The sequence below is a fragment of the Camellia sinensis genome, chromosome 8 (assembly GCF_055761805.1).
Source record: "Camellia sinensis isolate YWXY chromosome 8, ASM5576180v1, whole genome shotgun sequence".
In the NCBI taxonomy this organism is placed as follows: Eukaryota; Viridiplantae; Streptophyta; class Magnoliopsida; order Ericales; family Theaceae; genus Camellia; species Camellia sinensis.
In genome coordinates, this window is record NC_138968.1 from 122739704 (window position 1) to 122758703 (window position 19000).

At 34.1% G+C, this 19000-nt stretch overlaps 1 protein-coding gene across 1 annotated transcript; it reads left to right on the forward strand.

Moving 5' to 3' along the window:
* The first annotated feature begins 8836 nt into the window (after nt 1-8836).
* LOC114322433 (receptor-like protein EIX2) lies at nt 8837-13291 on the forward strand. The gene is made up of 2 exons (XM_028269728.2): nt 8837-11232; nt 13025-13291. Exon 1 carries the CDS (start codon nt 8893-8895, stop codon nt 11221-11223), a length of 2331 nt encoding a protein of 776 aa, XP_028125529.2. The 5' UTR covers nt 8837-8892; the 3' UTR covers nt 11224-11232; nt 13025-13291.
* The last annotated feature ends 5709 nt before the right edge of the window (nt 13292-19000 follow it).

Below are 19000 nucleotides of genomic sequence, written 5' to 3' on the forward strand. Positions count from 1 at the left end.
AAGTCAAAGTGTGCTCTATGGAAATGGAGTTTTGATGGAAATTCCTTAAGGTTGTAAAATGGCTTGTCCCACATTGATTTGGTGGGAGGTTTTGAATGGGTTTATAAGGCTTGAGTTTGGTACTTGGGGTGTGCCCCAAGGGGTACCCAAGTGTTTTAGAGGGAGAGGTTATGGGCAAAACGGGCTAGACCCATTGGACCAAAAAATCACCACACGCGCGCGCGCTAGTCGGCTGGGCTGGGCTGGGCTGGGCTTGGGCGCGGGTGCATGGTGTGAGGTTGGGTTGGATTTGTTCGGCCCAATACTAATCTTTTTAGGCCAAAAATATTTGAATTTAATTTTATTTTGTATAATTAAACCGGATATAAACTGGTTTGGTTTTACTGTACATCCAAACATGGACCTTCCCGAAATAAACTAGTCTGGTTTTTAACGTACATCCAAACAGGGCCCTTTCCGTTTTTGTATCTGTTTAAATTATGAACCCAACAGATTCAAATCTGTTTGAATTCAAAACCAACAGGTTTCATACATGTTCAATTCAAAACCAATAGCCACCTTTACATCTATAAATAGACTAGCCTCCCATTTGGATTTTACATCAATTTCCGTACTCCATCCTCTGCTATAAATTTCTACATTTTGCTGCATTTATTTTTTAAAAGAAAGAGTGTAAACACTTAGTGTGTTCGTAAGGCAAACAATTTGTAGTGCTGCTATTGTTTGTTGTAAATCATTTCATCCTGGGAGATAGACGTCCAAATTCTGAAAGCACTGTGAAGAGGACGAATCTGTAAATGGTGAACAACTTTTCATGGTGAACAACTTTTCATGGGAAATTCTTCTATTTCTACTGTGGCTGGACAAGGAAAAGTTATCTTGAAGATGACATCAGGGAAAGAACTGACCCTAAACAACGTGCTGCATATACTTGACATCCGGAAGAATTTAGTTTCTGGTTATTTGTTAAGTAAAAATGGTTTTAGGCTTGTCTTTGAGTCTGATAAATTTTTATTAACAAAGAGTGGTATGTATGTTGGTAAGGGATACATGAGTGATGGTCTCTTTAAGTTGAATGTAATGACAGTTGTACCGAAAGTTGCTATGAATAAGAATAACACATCTTTTGTTTATATTCTTGAGTCAAATTTATGGCATGGTAGATTAGGACATGTGAATTTTGATGCTTTGCGTAGATTAATTGGTTTAGATTATATACCAAAGTTTGAAATTAATCCTAATCATAAATGTGAAATTTGTGTAGAAGCGAAACTAACTAAGGCTCCATTTAAATCGGTTGAAAGAAAAACCGAACCTCTAGAATTAATTCATACTGATGTATGTGATCTAAAATTTATTCAAACTAGAGGAGGCAAAAAGTATTTCATAACATTTATTGATGATTGCACAAGATATTGTTATGTTTATTTACTTAGAAGTAAAGATGAAGCCTTAGAAATGTTTAAACTCTACAAAACAGAAGTTGAAAATCAACTTGGTAAAACCATTAAAATGGTTAGAAGTGATAGGAGTGGTGAATATGATGCACCATTAAATGAATTTTGTGCACAACATGGCATTATTCACCAAACTACAGCCCCTTATTCTCCACAGCAAAATAGAATTGCTGAAAGGAAGAATAGAACCCTAAATGAAATGATGAATGTCATGTTACTAAGTTCAGGCTTACCACAAAACTTGTGGGGGGAAGCAATATTGTCTGCTAATTATGTTCTTAACAGAATACCCCACAAGAAAACCAACAGCACTCTTTATGAATTGTGGAAAGGTCGACCGCCTTCCTACAAATACTTAAGAGTGTGGGGGTGTTTGGCAAAAATTGAAGTTCCTGTTCCTAAAAAGACTAAGATTGGACCAAAAACAGTAGACTGTGTGTTTATTGGTTATTCTCAGAACAGTAGTGCATATCGGTTTCTGACTTATAAATCAGAAATACCTGATATAAATGTGAACACTATTATAGAGTCAAGGAATACTGTGTTTTTTGAACATGTCTTTCCTTACAAGAAAGGACAGGAATTAAGTTCACAGAAAAGAACTTATGATTGTACACAAAGTCAAGAGACTAATGACAATCAAACACAAGAGACTAGTAATGGTCTCGACCAACAGAATTTAACTGATGATGAACCAAGACGATGTAAGAGAGCGAGAACATCAGAATTCTTTGGTCTAGATTTTCTGGCATGCCTGTTAGAAAATGAACCTCAAAGCTTTAAGGCAGCAACGACAGGTCCTGAAGCACCTTTGTGGAAAGAGGCTGTTAATAATGAAATTGAATCCATTATGAAAAATCATACTTGGGAATTGGTGGATCTTCCACCTGGTTCTAAACCTCTTGGATATAAATGGATATTCAAGAGAAAAATGAAAGCAGATGGTTCAATTGACACGTATAAAGCAAGACTTGTAGTTAAAGGTTACAGACAAAAGAAAGGTCTGGACTATTTTGACACATATTCTCCTGTGACAAAAATAACTTCCATTCGCATGCTTATTTCTATAGCAGCGTTGTTTAATTTAGAAATACATCAAATGGATGTTAAAACAGTTTTCTTAAACAGTGATATAAATGAAGCGATCTATATGGAGCAATCCGAAGGGTTTGTAGTATCAGGACAAGAAAAGAAAATTTGTCGACTTGTAAAATCTCTTTATGGATTAAAACAAGCACCTAAGCAATGGCATGAAAAATTTGATCATGCAATGCTTACTAATGGGTTTAAGATAAACGAATGTGACAAATGCGTCTATGTTAAAAACACTGACCAAAGATATGTCATAGTTTGTCTTTATGTGGATGACATGCTTATCATTGGAAGCAATCAAAACATGATCAAATTAACTAAGCAGATGCTTAACAAACAATTTGATATGAAAGATATGGGGGTCGCAGATATTATATTAGGAATGAAAATTACTAAAACATCTGACGGATATGCATTATCTCAATCACATTATATTGAGAAAATTCTTGGTAAATTTATCAAGGATGATATGAATTTAGCTAGAACACCTGTAGACGTCAATCTTTATTTATCGAAAAATAAAGGTGATACAGTGTCTCAGTTAAAATACTCGCAAATTATTGGAAGCCTAATGTACCTAATGAATCGTACTCGTCCTGATATAGCTTATGCTATCAGTAAATTGAGTAGGTACACTAGTAACCCTGGAGAAGACCATTGGAAAGCGATCATTCGGACTCTTAGATATCTAAGATTCACCCGTGATCATGGTTTGAACTTTACTCAATATCTAGCAGTACTTGAAGGTTATTGTGATGCAAATTGGATATCGGATACTAAAGATTCAAAATCCACAAGTGGATATGTCTTTACTCTAGGAGGCGCTGCTGTTTTTTGGAAATCCACGAAACAAACATGCATCGCATGATCCACAATGGAATCCGAGTTCATTGCTTTAGACAAAGCAGGAGAAGAAGCAGAATGGCTTCGTCACTTCTTAGAAGACATTCCAATGTGGCCAAAACCTGTGCCAGCTATTTGCATTCATTGTGATAGTCAATTTGCAATAGGCAGGGCACAGAATCATATGTATAACGGTAAGCCATGACATATTCGTCGTCGACATAATACCGTAAGGCAATTGTTGTCAAACGGAATAATCTCAATAGATTATATAAAATCTAAAGAGAATATTGCGGATCCGTTAACAAAAGGTTTGACAAAAGAGCTAGTGTATAGTTCATCGAAGGGGATGAGATTAAAGCCTATTACATAAGAGTCATCATAATGGTAACCCTATTTATATGACTGGAGATCCCAAGAACTAAGTTCAAAGGGACAACTAAGTTATGTATGGCTCGCCAGAAATCACCAAAGGATTAAGTTCCTACCCATTCCTATGGTGAGAGTGATATCTGCAACATGTGTTGTCTGCAGGGGTATAAGGATAAGCTTTGCTTTTAATGATTACTTATATCTTGATTAAGGCATAAAATCAAGACGAGTATAAGGAGATACTCACAATAAGAATCACCTATATGAGTGTCGAACTGGGGCCGGTTCTATGAGAATGAAAAGGCTAAATTCTCTAGAAACATTCATGAAAACCAGGAGCGTTCAAGGCCAAAATGAACACAATAGTGAGAACCATGATGTGTTAGAAGATATTTTGTGTAAAATCTATTGTCTTGGCTTACACAAACGGCTGAACAATTCAAGGCATCACGTCCATTGGTTAGCCAGTAAGTCCGATAGGTTATCACTAGGGAAGGTTCAAGGCCGAAAGCTTCCTATCCTGATGCAAGATATTTTCGACTTATACTCTTTTGATAAAGTCTGCATATTGTTGCATTTTCGTTGTCATCAAATTCCATTCATGTGGGGGATTGTTGGAAATGGTTATAAAATTCTGGGTAAACCAGAATTTTTTCTTAAGTTTGGTCTATTTTTTAGGTGGGCTCTGCGCGTCAATTTACGCGGGTCAAAGTGGTAACGCGTTCTATGCCGCGTTGTGATTCACGTGGTATATTTGGTTGCTCAAAACCATTATCGAGTGAATGGGAAATTGAAGCCAAAGTGTGCTCCATGGAAATGGAGTTTTGGTGGAAATTCCTTAAGGTTGTAAAATGACTTGTCCCACATTGATTTGGTGGGAGGTTTTGAATGGATTTATAAGGCTTGGGTTTGGTACTTGGGGTATGCCCCAAGGGGTACCCAAGTGTTTTAGATGGAGAGGTTATGGGCAAAATGGGCTAGACCCATTGGACTCAAAAATCACCACACGCGCGCGCGCCGTCGCCGTAGGTCTGGCGGGCTAGGCTGGGCCTGGGCTTGGGCGCGGGTGCGTGGTGTGAGGTTGGGTTGGGCTTGTTCAGCCCAATACTAATCTTTTTGGGCCAAAAACATTTGAATTTAATTTTATTTTGTATAAAATAAAATCCAGAATTCAAATTAAACCGGATATAAACTGGTTTGGTTTTACTGTACATTCAAACAGGGCCCTTCCCGAAATAAACTAGTCTGGTTTTTAACGTATATCCAAACAGGGCCGTTCCCGTTTTTGTATCTGTTTAAATTATGAACCCAACAGATTCAAATCTGTTTGAATTCAAAACCAACAGGTTTCATACCTGTTCAATTCAAAACCAATAGCCACCTTTACATCTATAAATAGACTAGCCTCCCATTTGGATTTTACATCAATTTTCGTGCTCCATCCTCTGCTATAAATCTCTGTATTTTGCTGCATTTATTTTCTAAAAGAAAGAGTGTAAACACTTAGTGTGTTCGTAAGGCAAACAATTTGTAGTGCTGCTATTGTTTGTAGTAGATCATTTCATCCTGGGAGATAGACGTCCAAATTCTGAAAGCACCGTGGAGAGAACGAATCTGTCTTAAGGACACAGTGTCAAACATTGGACTTGATCAGATTATAATTCGAAGAAATTAAATCAAGTAAGTTATTTAATTTATTTTCAGTGTTATTATTATTTATTTAAATCAGATTTTAATTTTAATTTTAATTTTAATTTTGTTTTTGTAACAAAATAAAATTTGTTTTTATTTTTTTTTATTTCGAGTTTGATTTTTGTAATCAAACAAATTCTCTCATTTCCTTTATTTCTTTATATTCTGGTTATTGTTTAGTTCACAACAGAATTTAATTAATTTAAATACAGTGAAGATTGTCCAACAGTAGTATGATGATGTGATGGTTATGACGGCAACCATGGTGAAGGTAGTGTTGGTGGTAGTAGTGGCAACATCGATGGTACGGTGGTGGTAGTATGGTGGTGTGGTGGTTGTGGCGGTGACTGTGGTGGTGGCTGTAGTGGCGGTGACGATGGCATTGGCGAAGGGGTGGTAGGAGAACGAAATAGTGATAGTAGTTAAATAATAATATTTTTTTAAATGTCAACAAAAAAAAAAATTTTTATGGTAATTCTATGATGGAATGAAATGGTCATTCCTTAAATTGAAGGAAGAAATATGTATTCTCACATTTTGTTGGAATAGTGAACGACTATTCTCACTTAAATAAGGCGTACCAAATAAAGAAAATAGAATGTAAAGCTAAAATCGGCATTTTATTTTAACCCATTCAATCATACCAAATGTGTTCTATGTTTCCATGTATCATTTTGGCAAAAAAATTAAAGATTAAAATTAAAATTAAAATTGATTATGTAAAAAAATTTCAATAGATATTTTAGTTAGGCAAAATGTTACAATTTGGGTCCAACTTCTCTCCAATCAAGTGAAGAATATGCTGTGGACTTTTTTGAGCTTACCATATGCTTGATTTTGATGATTCATTTGTTCATTTTTAATGTTATGTATATCTATGAAAAAATAAAAGGAAAATGATTTTCCCTCTGAATTTTGCCCCCTAATCCCCCGGATGCCCAAAACGACGTCGTTTTGGGCATTTTCTTTCTTTTTTTTTTTTCTTTTTTTTTCTTCTTCTTCTTCATGCAGCTCTGAGACAGAGGGAGAGGGAGAGGGAGAGGGAGAGAAAGAGGGAGAGGGAGAGAAGAGAGGCAGGTCATAGCTCGTCGCAGGGAAGAGCTCGTCGCCGTCGCAGGGAAGAGCTCGTCACCCGCCGTCGCAGCTCATCGTCGCAGCCCTGTCCCTCACAGCCCCTGCCCCTGCCCCTGCCTCTGCCTCTGCCCCCGTCCCCCGCCTCTGCCTCCACCCCGATTTATTTGGCCCCCTCCAGTCCTTCGTCTTCCTCCTCCTCCTCCTTCCTTCTCTTCTTCTTCTTCCCCCTCCTCCTCCTCTTTCCTCCTCCTTCTTCTTCTATTTTCTGCATATTCGGGGGATTCGGGGGTAGCTCTTTCGAGCTACCAAGCATAACCGAAAATAAAATTGCAACTGTACAATTTTATTACATTTGTATTAAAAAATACAAGAATATATTATTTTTTTAAATAAGGTATATACTATTTACACACACCTATTTTGTTTTTTTTTTTTCTTCTTCATTTTTCTACTCATATATAAAACAGTTAAATGTAAATTTAGGAAATTGTATATTACTTTGTTTTGTCTCCACCCAAAGAAATTTACTCTTCAATCAATATATGTTTTTAAATTTTGTTTTTTTGAAAATCTAATAATCAACAATTTAGTTTAATAGTTCTCTTTCCCCATCTAAAAAATCAATGATTTTTCCCTTTAAATACATAAGTGATATGTGTAATTTGCTGAAATAAAATGAAAAAGTATTAACAATTTTATAAAATATGTTCATTCTATTTAGAAATTAAAAATATTATTTAAATGATCACAATTAAATAAAATTTGAAAATTATTATATTAAAAATATATATGGGATTTATGAATAAATTTTCCTAGAGATTAAGAAGTTTAAAAAGAACAAATTAATAGTATGAGACATTTCTTTTTGAATTTTATTGGTAAGTTTGTAATCAATTTAAGGACACCCATTATGAAAATTTCAAGTTTTAAATATTTAAGGTTTAATGGCTTAGACAATAGATTTTTTAAAAATTTTGTAGTTTGAAACCTTGAAGTTCTAAAAACACTCCTAGTAAAAAAAAGTCTATTTACAATACTATATACTATACTATATTGGGTGATGTCATTTTATTTTTAAATTATAGAAAATTTCAATTTTTGAGTTTTGTAATGGTTAAAATAGTTCATATTGCTTGGTAACATTTTTATTTTTTAAAAAACTTTTTTATAACTTACATTTAGGATTTTTTTTTTTTTTTTGGATGGCTAATTTTCTTCTTTGATAAACTTTTTTAAAAAATAAGTACATATATATTTTTTATTTTGTGTAACTTAGATGACCCTAAATTTTTATTAAAAATTAGGACAGATTTTTTAAAATTTGCAAATTGAAAAATTAAGTCAAGATGCAAAAGGAATTAAGTCTTTTTTCGGGAGGACACCTGGGCGGATGTCTTGGAGATTGTCTGAATATGAATAAAAAAACTGTCAAAATTACTCTTGGTGGACATCCGGAAAGGTGTTTGACCCAACGGTAAATTTAAATTTGATAAAAGATGAAATACTCATTTCATTTGATGAAAGCTTTGGTTTTGTCTCTATTTGATATGATTTTGGTGAAAGGGTTGGAGCGCGTCCATTGGCGCTTTTCATCAAATTTTAAAGGGCAAATTACATATACCTCCCTCGAAGTTTAGATAAATTACAGATACCCCTGAGGTTTAGGAAATTACATCCCGCCCCTTAAGACTTATATTTTCATAACAAATTGTCCCATAATTTGTTATGCAAATATAACCTTCAAGGAGAATTTGTAATTTCTCAAACCTCAGAGGGATATCTGTAATTTAGCTAAACCTCAAGGGGGATATATGCAATTTGCCCAATTTTAAATTTGATAAAGTATCTGATATTGGATTAGAAATGCTCTAACAAGTTTGAAAGTAATATATATATATATATATATATGAACAGCACTGATCAAAACTAGAAAAATACACAATATTAAATAAATTAGGAATCATAAATTACTTCACAAAAAAAAAAAAAAAAAATTGATATAAAAGTCCAAATCTAGACCTATTTTAAGATATGGTAATCTAAGATAGTATAAGAAGTGGCCATTCGAGCCAAACAAATTTAAAATTTTTTTTTTTTTACCAAAATGACTCTATATAATCAGTGTTTCCTTTTTTAAAAAAGTAATGCCGAGATATGACTGAACTCGTGCAGCAGCCGTGTCGACTTCTTCATTGACTCCCAAGTCTCTCTTTTTTAAAAAATAAAATAAAATAAAATTTAAAAAATAAAAATAAAAATATGGCAATCTAAGATAGCATAAGAAGTGGCCATTCGATGGCAAACAGAACTCAGAAAAACAACAAACAAAAATTTTTTATCCTTCAAATTTTGGCCATCCATCATGGTCACAAAAACTATTATCATGTTACCAAAATCAATTCAACCTCTCCATGTGTTTGTGGTTGTGCTTTCACTATTATTATTAAACTACATACCTGTTCTTGGACTCTCCTCAGCAGGAGTTGAAGCTGCTAATAAAATCAGGTGCATAGAGAGGGAGAGACAAGCTCTCCTCAAGTTTAAAGAAGCTGTCGATGATTATGGTATTCTCTCTTCTTGGGGGAATGAAGAAGCTAAGAAAGACTGTTGCAAATGGAGTAGCGTCTATTGCAACAACCACAGTGGTCATGTAACCATGCTCGATCTTCATTACTTTAGCGGAAAGATTAGTTCTTCATTGCTTGAATTGCAGCATTTGAAGTATTTAGATCTTGGCGGAAATATGATTGAAGGGCGCATCCCAGAGTTCATTGCTTCCTTGAGCAGATTACAATACCTCAGCCTCGAATTGAATCTCTTTGGTGGTCCGATTCCTCATCAGTTTAGGAACCTTTCCAACTTAAGGTATCTTGATCTTCGTTGGAATAATCTAGAAGGTCCGATTCGTCATAAGCTTGGGAACCTTTCCAACTTAAGGTATCTTGATCTCTCTTCTAATTATCAATTGAATGGGCCACTCCCAGAAAGTTTTGGACAACTTCGTAGTCTTGTTCAACTAGATTTGTCTTTGAATTCTTTCCAAGGCATAATCTCTGAAGCCCACTTCTCAAACCTCTATAGTTTGCAATTTTTGGATTTGTCTTTTAACCAACTAGTTTTGAACTTTAGCTCTGATTGGGATCCTCCTTTTCAAATTCGTCAAATAAGGTTGGCATTTTGCAAGTTGGGGCCTTATTTCCCAAAATGGCTTCAAAAGCAAAATAAAATTTCCATGCTTGATATCTCTGGAGCTGGAATTTCAGACACTGTCCCTAGTTGGTTTTGGGATCTATCACCCAAGTTAAATTTTTTAAATCTTTCTTGCAACCATATAAATGGTTTGTTACCAGATTTATCTTCGAAGTTTACTGATTTTATCGGCATAGATTTAAGTTCTAATCGCTTTACAGGTCAAATACCACCACTTCCATCCAATTTAACATTTTTGAATCTCTCCAAAAACATGTTTTCGGGGTCAATTTCTTTCTTATGTGCAATTTCTAGCACCGAAATTTTCTCCTATCTTGACCTCTCAAGTAACCTATTATCAGGAGGACTTCCAAATTGTTGGGAACATTTTAAAGCACTTGCAGTTATCAATTTGAACAACAATAATTTTTCTGGAGCACTTCCTAGCTCAATAGGTTCCCTAAATGCCATTGAAGCATTGCAGTTGCGCAACAATAGTTTCTCTGGGAGATTGCCAAAGTCTTTAAATAAATGCGTACAGTTGAAAATTATTGACTTGGAGCAAAATAGATTCATAGGAAAAATACAAGCATGGATAGGGATGCATCTCACAAGGTTAATCGTTCTTAGTCTACGATCCAACAAATTCTATGGAAGCATACCTCAAGATATCTGCTACCTTAACTATATTCAAGTTTTGGACCTCTCTCAAAATCATTTATCAGGAAAACTACCACAATGTTTCAGCAATTTTTCTGCTTTGGTTCAAAGTAATAGTTCGAAAGGATCCACTGATTTCACCTACACTACATATCAAGGTGGTGATTTTGTCTCAGGTTCCCTATACTATGAGAGTAATGCATTGGTTCAATGGAAGGGACAAGAGAGGGAGTACGGAAACCAACTGGGACTACTTAAAATGATTGATCTTTCTAGCAACAAATTGACTGGAAAAATTCCTCAGCAAGTTGCGAGTCTTGCAGGGTTGGTTTCCTTGAACCTGTCAAGAAACAATTTGGCTGGAAGAATCATCCAAGAGATTGGTCAGATGAAGATGTTGGAAGCTCTTGACCTATCTGCAAATAGACTTTCTGGTGAGATTCCTACAAGCCTTGCTTATCTTAATTTTCTTAGTGTATTGAACTTGTCAAATAACAACTTGTCGGGAAAAATTCCATCAAGCACTCAATTGCAAAGCTTTGATGCCTCTGTATATTCTGAGAATCCTAAACTCTGTGGGCGTCCCCTACCCAATAAGTGTCCAGGAGAGGATACGGTTGTGGAACCTCCAATTTCTACTCAAGAAGATAAGGACAGGTTTATTACCTCAGGATTTTATGTTAGCATGGGGATTGGTTTCACCGTTGGATTTTGGGGAGTTTTTGGCACTATGCTTTGTAACAGTCCATTGAGATATGCCTGCTTCAAATTCTTGGACCGCATACAAAATTGGTTCTATGTGACTGCGGTATTGAATATGGCTAGACTACAAAGGAATCTTTAAGCAAAATCGGTATGTCTCACTTCGATTTTGTTGCTTCTCGTATTCTTCTGTATGGGCATTGTTTGCAGGCCACCCTTGTTTACATGTTAAAATCTTCTTTGTAAATTATAACCAAGATTTTTTAACTGCAAAGTGCAAACCTTGGGTTTCTTTTAATTCTATTTTCTTATCAAAATATTCAAGTCCTATTTTAGTACAAGTACCTTTGGCTCTGTGGTAAGTTCTATTTCCACATCAATTCATGACCAAACAATGATCTGATATTAGTTACATTAGCACATTAGATGTTTAAAAAACCAACTTGTTTTCAAATTTAATTTTCTGGTCAAAGCCTTTTTTTTTTTTTTTTTTGGTTTCTATTTCTGCTCATAAGTTCTCTACTTCTATTGTAATTTTACAAAAAGGCGAATTATGCTAATGGTCCTTGTAGTTTGGGATTTGTGTCATTTTGATCCTTAACCTTTTAATTGTGATACATTTGATTCTAAATTTTAAATCTCGTTTCAAATAAGGATAATTGAAGACATTGTTGCTCCATTTCAAGGGCAGAGTTGTCAATTTGATAAAATATAAACAAATTTGGTAGAAAATAAATGTTAAAAAATTATTTTTGAATTATAAAAAAATGATTTCTACCTACCAAGGATAAAATTATATAAAAATAAATTTATTATTTTTATATATTTTTTATTAAATTAATTTTTAGTATATATATGGATGATGATTATATATTGGGTTGTTGTTTTTGTTGATATTTTTTGATGGTTATAATGTAATAGATGGCTATATTTGTTTTTAACAGATATATATATATATATATATATATATATATGGTTATCATGTAATTGATAGTTATTAGGCTTTAATGTGTAATCAATATGTTTAATATATGAAATGTTTTTAGCTTTGGATTTTTTGATTTAATGGATTGGTTTAATAATGACATCAAAATTGTCGCCATATTTGATTTTTGAAAAAATTGAAACTAATTTAATGAAAATAAATATCAAAAAAAATTATTTAAAAAAATTATTTTTATCCTCCCAAAAGATAAAATTATATAAAATTGATGTGTAATTAATTTTTTTCACCAATTTAATTTTTAATTTCTTAGAATTTTTTTTTCTGAAAAATTGATTCTAAAAATCAATTCAAACAGAATTTTATAATAAAAAAAAATTCAGCATTATTTATTTAAAAAAATGTCATTACATTTTAAATAACATACAAGTTAACCAACACAAAATAAATTATATGACGACTTTGCCCTTAAAATGGACCATTTTACACACAAAAAAAAATCTTTGATTATCCTTATTTGAAACAATATTCAAAATTCATGATCAAATGTATCACAATTGAAAAATCAAGAATCAAAGTGGTACAAGCTCCAAACTATAGGACTATTAATGTAATTCGCCCTTTACAAAATCTACTAATCGTGTAACAATATGCTCAATGAAATGGTCGTTATGCTTCTTTCTTTTCTTTTTTTTCAAGCCTAATAATTGAACTTAAGGTGCTCTTTTATGCAATGATTTTGCAGCTCTTCTATAAGAACAACATTCGATCACAGAATCAGATACAATCTTTTCATATGGGATGATAAGATACACATTTTTAATGGATTCCATCTCGTGATTATATCTAATTTTATGATCAGATTCTAAAGCATTTAGATTTTTCGATGATTCTAAATAACTCCTATTTACAAACTATTAATGGCTGCCCAATATTTATTTTTCTTTAAGTGATAATTGATATTGTTAACTTTTTTTTTTTGGTTGCTATATTTTCAAAGGAAGCTGCTACACGTAAGACATGAGTTTGTGATGGCGAGTTCGTGGTATGCGAAGTGGTGTTGCTGGTACCATCTTTGCTTAGGCCCTCTATTTCTTTCTGGAAGGATGTTGCTACCTAAATAAATAATTCAAGTGTGTAATTTAATTATTTTGGATTAAGTGTGTGTGTTTTGAAGGATTCCAATATTTTGTTTTGGATTATCAGTGTTGTCAATAGTTATGGAATTGGCATGGATGGGATAATATACATCACAGTATGACTATCTCATGCTTGTTTTCTTATTTATTTATTTTTTATAGATACATCGGAATTAAAACAACCAAACTGGGACTAAGCCCTTTTGCTAGCTAAGCCCACCATGTCTGAAACCAGGAGAGCTCTGATTTCTGCAGGTGGGTCATTAACAACAAGCATATCCTCAGGTTGATCTGCCCCGAGTGGCCAATGCGTCTGCACATAGATTACCTTCTCTGTAGACGTGTTGTGCAGTGCATTGACATCCATTGAAAATTATTCTTGCATCTTCCACTAAGCCTCTGAGAAGCTGTTTTTCTCCAGTTCTACAAGCAGTTTCACCACTTCCTCTGCATCTGTTTCAATAATCACTTTGTTGAAGCCTTTTTGGAGGATAATGGTATGGCCTTTGTACACAGCCCATAGCTCTGTCTCAAGGCTGGTACAGTTTTCTAGTCTGACATAGAAGCCACAAATCCATGCTCCCTTTTCATCTCTAATCAGTCCTCCAAAGCCTCCAGGTTTGGCAATTCTGTAGCATCCATCAATGTTCATCTTGAGGGTACCTGAAGGAGGAAGCATCCACTTGATTTGCATAAGTGTTGATCTTGGGTTAGTAACAGACATTCTAAAAGCTTGGTTAATTTCTCTGGAAAAAAACTGATATAAATTTGACACTCTCAACAATGCTAAGAGTTTGAGTTTCTACTTTTCCAAATTTGCCAAAGAACAACTGAAAACACAATGTACTAAGGAGTATTGTTACCAATACTATTTTTCTTTTTTAAGTTACTTAAAATCCAGTTCCTCCAAGATGAATTTCTCATCTCTAGGTTCCAATTTTTAGTAAAAAACAGCCATCCACACAGCCTTAGCATTAGAGCAGTTTCTAAAAAGATGATCCAAATCTTCCAACTCATTGCAAAAAGGGCGGGATGAGTTTTCAGTTAACCCCCTCATCACCCTCATACAATTAGTTAGAAGCTTTCCATGAAGCACAACCCAGTGGAAGCACTTAATCTTTTGGGGAAGTTTTGCATTTCCAAAGGCACTGCCAGTTTTTGCTTTGTTCATCATGTTCCATAGACAAACTAAAAGCACTGGATGTTGAAAAGCAACCATCCAGAGATCCCTTCCAGTGTGGTTGATCAGTATTTGAGTTGTAAAGAGGGGATTTTTCTTTAATAATAGCTTCAGCTACACTGGTTGGAAAACTCTGGTTAATAGTATTCACATCCCAATCATCTTCTTCATTAAGGAGAGAATTCACCTTAATCAGCTCAGAATCAACATTACGGGGGGATTAGGGAGTGGGGAATAGTATCTTCCAGTGGTTGGTCACCACACCGCCACCCCACCAATCACTCAACAGATTGACACTAGAATTGGCACCAATGGAACCATTTAACCCATTTTTTCAAGATGTTCTTGGATTTTGCTATACTTCTCCACACATGAGAAGCCTTTTTTCTTTTATTCCCGTTGCAAAGATTGGAATTTTTGAGATATTTGGCTTGAGAACTTTAATCCACAAGCTATTCTCACTATTAAGAATTTTCCATCCAAGTTTGGAGAGCAGGGCAACATTTTGCTCAACAGCTTTCTTGATTCCTAGCCCCCTAAACTTTTTGCTCTTACATACATCATCCCATTTAACAAGATGAATTCTCCTCCTATCACAGTATCTCCTTAGAGGAAATTTCTATTAATACGATCAATATCATTACACACCCTCTTGGGGATTGCCATGGTTTGCATGGAATATGTTGGTATTGCAGATGTAACAGCTTGAATCAAAGTTGTTCTTCTTACTATAAACAGGATTGCATCTTCCACCCAGCCGACTTGCTTTGCATTTTTTCAAAATAAAGTTAAAATGGCTACGGTTAGCTTTTTGATGTAAAATAGGTACTCCCAGATACTTCCCCAAATCAAAAGTAATAGGAATATTACATATACTACTCAATTCAATAGCCATTTTTCTGTCAATGTTAGGCGACACAAAAAGCTTTGATTTCTGGAAATTGATTTTAAGTCTAGAAATTGGGCTAAACTCTTCCATAACTTCAACAATCAAGTCACACTGTCTAGGATCAGCCTTGACAAATAAAATAAGATCATCTGCAAAGAAAAGGTGAGTAATGCAAGGTCCACCGTTTGCAATTGTTACACCCTTCCAGTTTTTCTTTTCAGCCAAATAGCTAATCATGTTAGAAAGCATTTCCATACAAAGCACAAACAGATAAGGGATCCCCTTGTCTTAGACCCTTCATAGGTCTAAACTCCTCTAAAGCTTCCTCATTCCACAAAATAGAAGATTGCACAGTAGTGACAACACATGATGAGTTCAATCCACTTCTCATTTAGATTAAACTCATGAAGAGTTTCTCTAAGAAAGTGCCCGAATATATTATCATAGGCCTTCTCAAGATCAATTTTCATGACCATACTACCAACTTTACCTTTCATATGTCCCATAAATGAATAGCTTCTTATGTAATGATAATGTTATCACTGGTATTCCTAATACAGATAAAGCTACTCTGATTAGGTCTCACAATATTATCGATGAGAGGTCTAATTCGATCCATCAAAATTTTTGTAATGACTTTGTAGGTCACATTACAAAGACTGATGGGTCTGAATTGTTTCACTCTCTTAGGGCTATTAACTTTAGAAATGAGTGCAATCAGAGTTCTATTGATCTCTTCAGAAATAGAGTTGTTAGCAAAGCAATTTTTAACAAAGGAACACACATAAGTACCAACAATATCCTAGTACTTGTGGTAGAAGATAGCCTGGAAACCATCATTTCCAGGAGCTTTAAAGGCTTTAATATTGTTCATAGCCTTCTTGATCTCAGTATGAGTGATAGCCTTATTTAAGTCTCTATTCTCCTTCTCAAACAACTTAACAATAGCTTTATTACACCAGTGGTCTAAAGAGTTGGCAATAGGATTATCAAACAAAATTTTGAAAAAGTTTAGGACCATGTTTTTGAGCTCAAAGGGGTCATCAATCCAAACATCATTATCATTTTTAGGAACCTCAATTTTAAGTCTTCTTCTCTTAATCAGGGTAGTAAGATGAAAAAATTTGGTGTTATGATCCCCTTCAGTGATCCATTTGGATCTAGATTTTTGAAACCAGAGCAGCTCCTCCTGATAGAGTATTTGATTATATTGGTCAGTCAAGTCTTTCTCCAAAACTTGCAAGTTGTTTGTGTGCACTCTAGCATGGGATTTTTCGATCCCTTCAATTCTACCAAGTAGCCATCTTTTATTACTAAAAATATTTACAAAAACATTTTTATTCCAATCCAAAGCAGTAACAACCATATTATGTAATTTATCAAGGAGGTCATTATTAGAGCGATCCCAATTAGAATTAACTACATCTCTGAAGTCCTCATGAGCAATCCAAGCAACTTCAAATTTAAACTGCCTATTAAGAGGGTTAAAAGGAAGGTTGCCTTGGGTGCAGACTGGCATAGGTGAATGGTTGGAGTATGTTCTGGGTAGGTTGTGCGCAAAGCCTTCTGGAAAACGGGTTCTCTATTCTGCATGAGCCCGATAAGGCGAATGAGAGTTTTTGCCCAACCTTGTTTGTTGTTCGAACAAGTGAGACTAGGGCCAGTGTAGCCTAAATCCATTAGGTTGCAGTTGTTGATGTGGGTCACGAACTTCTGGCTGCGACTTTGACTTTGGTTAAGGTTTTGGTTTGTAGAGAAGCTTCGCTTTTCCTCTAGACCAGAATGGTCATTGAAGTCTCCAGATAGTAGCCACGTCCTCCAAGCTGTCCTAGAGTTCATCTCTGGTTCTAGGATTGGGGCTAGCATACACAGCAATGAGCAGCCATTCAGGGTAGTTTTGTCTGGAAATGTTGGAAAGGATCATTTCGGAGTTAGCTTCAGAGACCCTAACTGTGAAGCCCCGAATTTTTTTTTGGAACATCATAAAATTTAAATAATAAATAACTCACTAAATAAAGATTTTAACAACTAATTAGGAAAAATTTAGATTTTTACATAGTCAAAGCTTAACAACTAAATTACGAGTCCACATACAATATTACAATAACTTTGTAACATTTGTGATTACTAATACCAAGGATAATAAAATTTTGCTTCGATAGAGTCTTGACTTTAAGTTAGCCAAGGTTCAATATTAGCAGCAGCTCCAAATTCAGCCTCAGTCCCTTCTCCGACATAATCTGGCATGAAACGTCAAGGCAACAAAATATATACTATGAGTTTTGCAACACATTAAGAAAACGGAACCAACCTACTATTCTTTTTAAGAGAAAATAATCAAATCATGACAATTAAAATAATAGTAAAATTTAATAGCATGATAAATGTACCTACCATTATAATATTTTCGACAATTTTAATAGTTTGGATGATACTCAAAATCTCACCAAAGAGATTTTCTTACTAACCACTAACCATGGCAACGGTTAATTTGAAACCCCTCTTGGTCAAATATTCAAGTGTTACCAACCGTAACTACCAGGGATGCTCACGTCCGGATTATATACCCAAGTAGTGGCATCTGTGGTCTGCCTCAAGGAAACGGTCTGCCAGGGGTACGTAACCTCCCTGTGTGCCACCTGCACATCCACCTTTATTCCAAAACCAAATACCGAAAAAGGGTTCAAATAAGTCTCGTGCCATCTTAGGGTTTCGTGACATAATTTACGTGAGAATTCTCGAAACCAGGGCTCACCTGAACAACCGATATTAACCGTCAATTCTTAATTTCGTACACTATTTAAAACCAAGACTCACCCTGAACAACTGGTATTTACCGTCAATTGTTAACTTTGTATATGTCGTTAATCATTTCAGTTAGTTTTGATATTAATCACAAATAATTTCAATTTTTAATTATAAAAAATGTTATACCAACTCATTAAAATTTTTAACATAAAATATTACATATGTCATACAATAATAAATAATTGTACAAAATTTAAATAAACAATTTATTTAAACCATGGTATGAAATAATAATCTAGATACCAATAAATCATAATTACACACATGCATGGATTTTTAATCTGCAAGATTAGACTAGTACAATATTAAATTTTTTAGTCCAAATAAACAATTGAAGAGATAATTTTTGATTCCTTCTTAATCTGTCAAAATTTTCAGAATGTATATTTCGCAAATAAAATTATAAATAAATTACTTATACAACTCTAAAATTCATACAAATTTACAGAATACTCAATAAACATGATATGGTCATTTTTCAGAAGCATTTTCTAAAAATAAATTATAAATAATTCTCAAAAATTCCAAGAAAGTTTATGACATAGATTTATCACATTTTCTTAAATTAATTTCATACTTAAATTTATAAATCAATTTCATAATCTAAAATTTTATTATAAAACTAGACTTTTCAAATTTTGTTTTATGTTTAGAAATTACCAGATTTGGTTAAATATAAATTTTTTAATGATTTTTCAAACACATAGTAAAATCTGCCTATAGCTCCAAATTTGGTTAAAAATCTGTATAAATTCGTACAAAATTTCATAATTGTTGAAAACATTCATGGATGAAGTAGACATCATTATAAACAACTTTGTAGAAGAAATCATCTTCAAAGTTTGAGTATAAAATTTTCTAAAAATTCGTACAAATTGTCTGACAGATTCAAGGACCAAATAAATTCTTCAATCATCTCTTTAATGGTATAAACCACACATGCAAGCCTATTTCCACAAT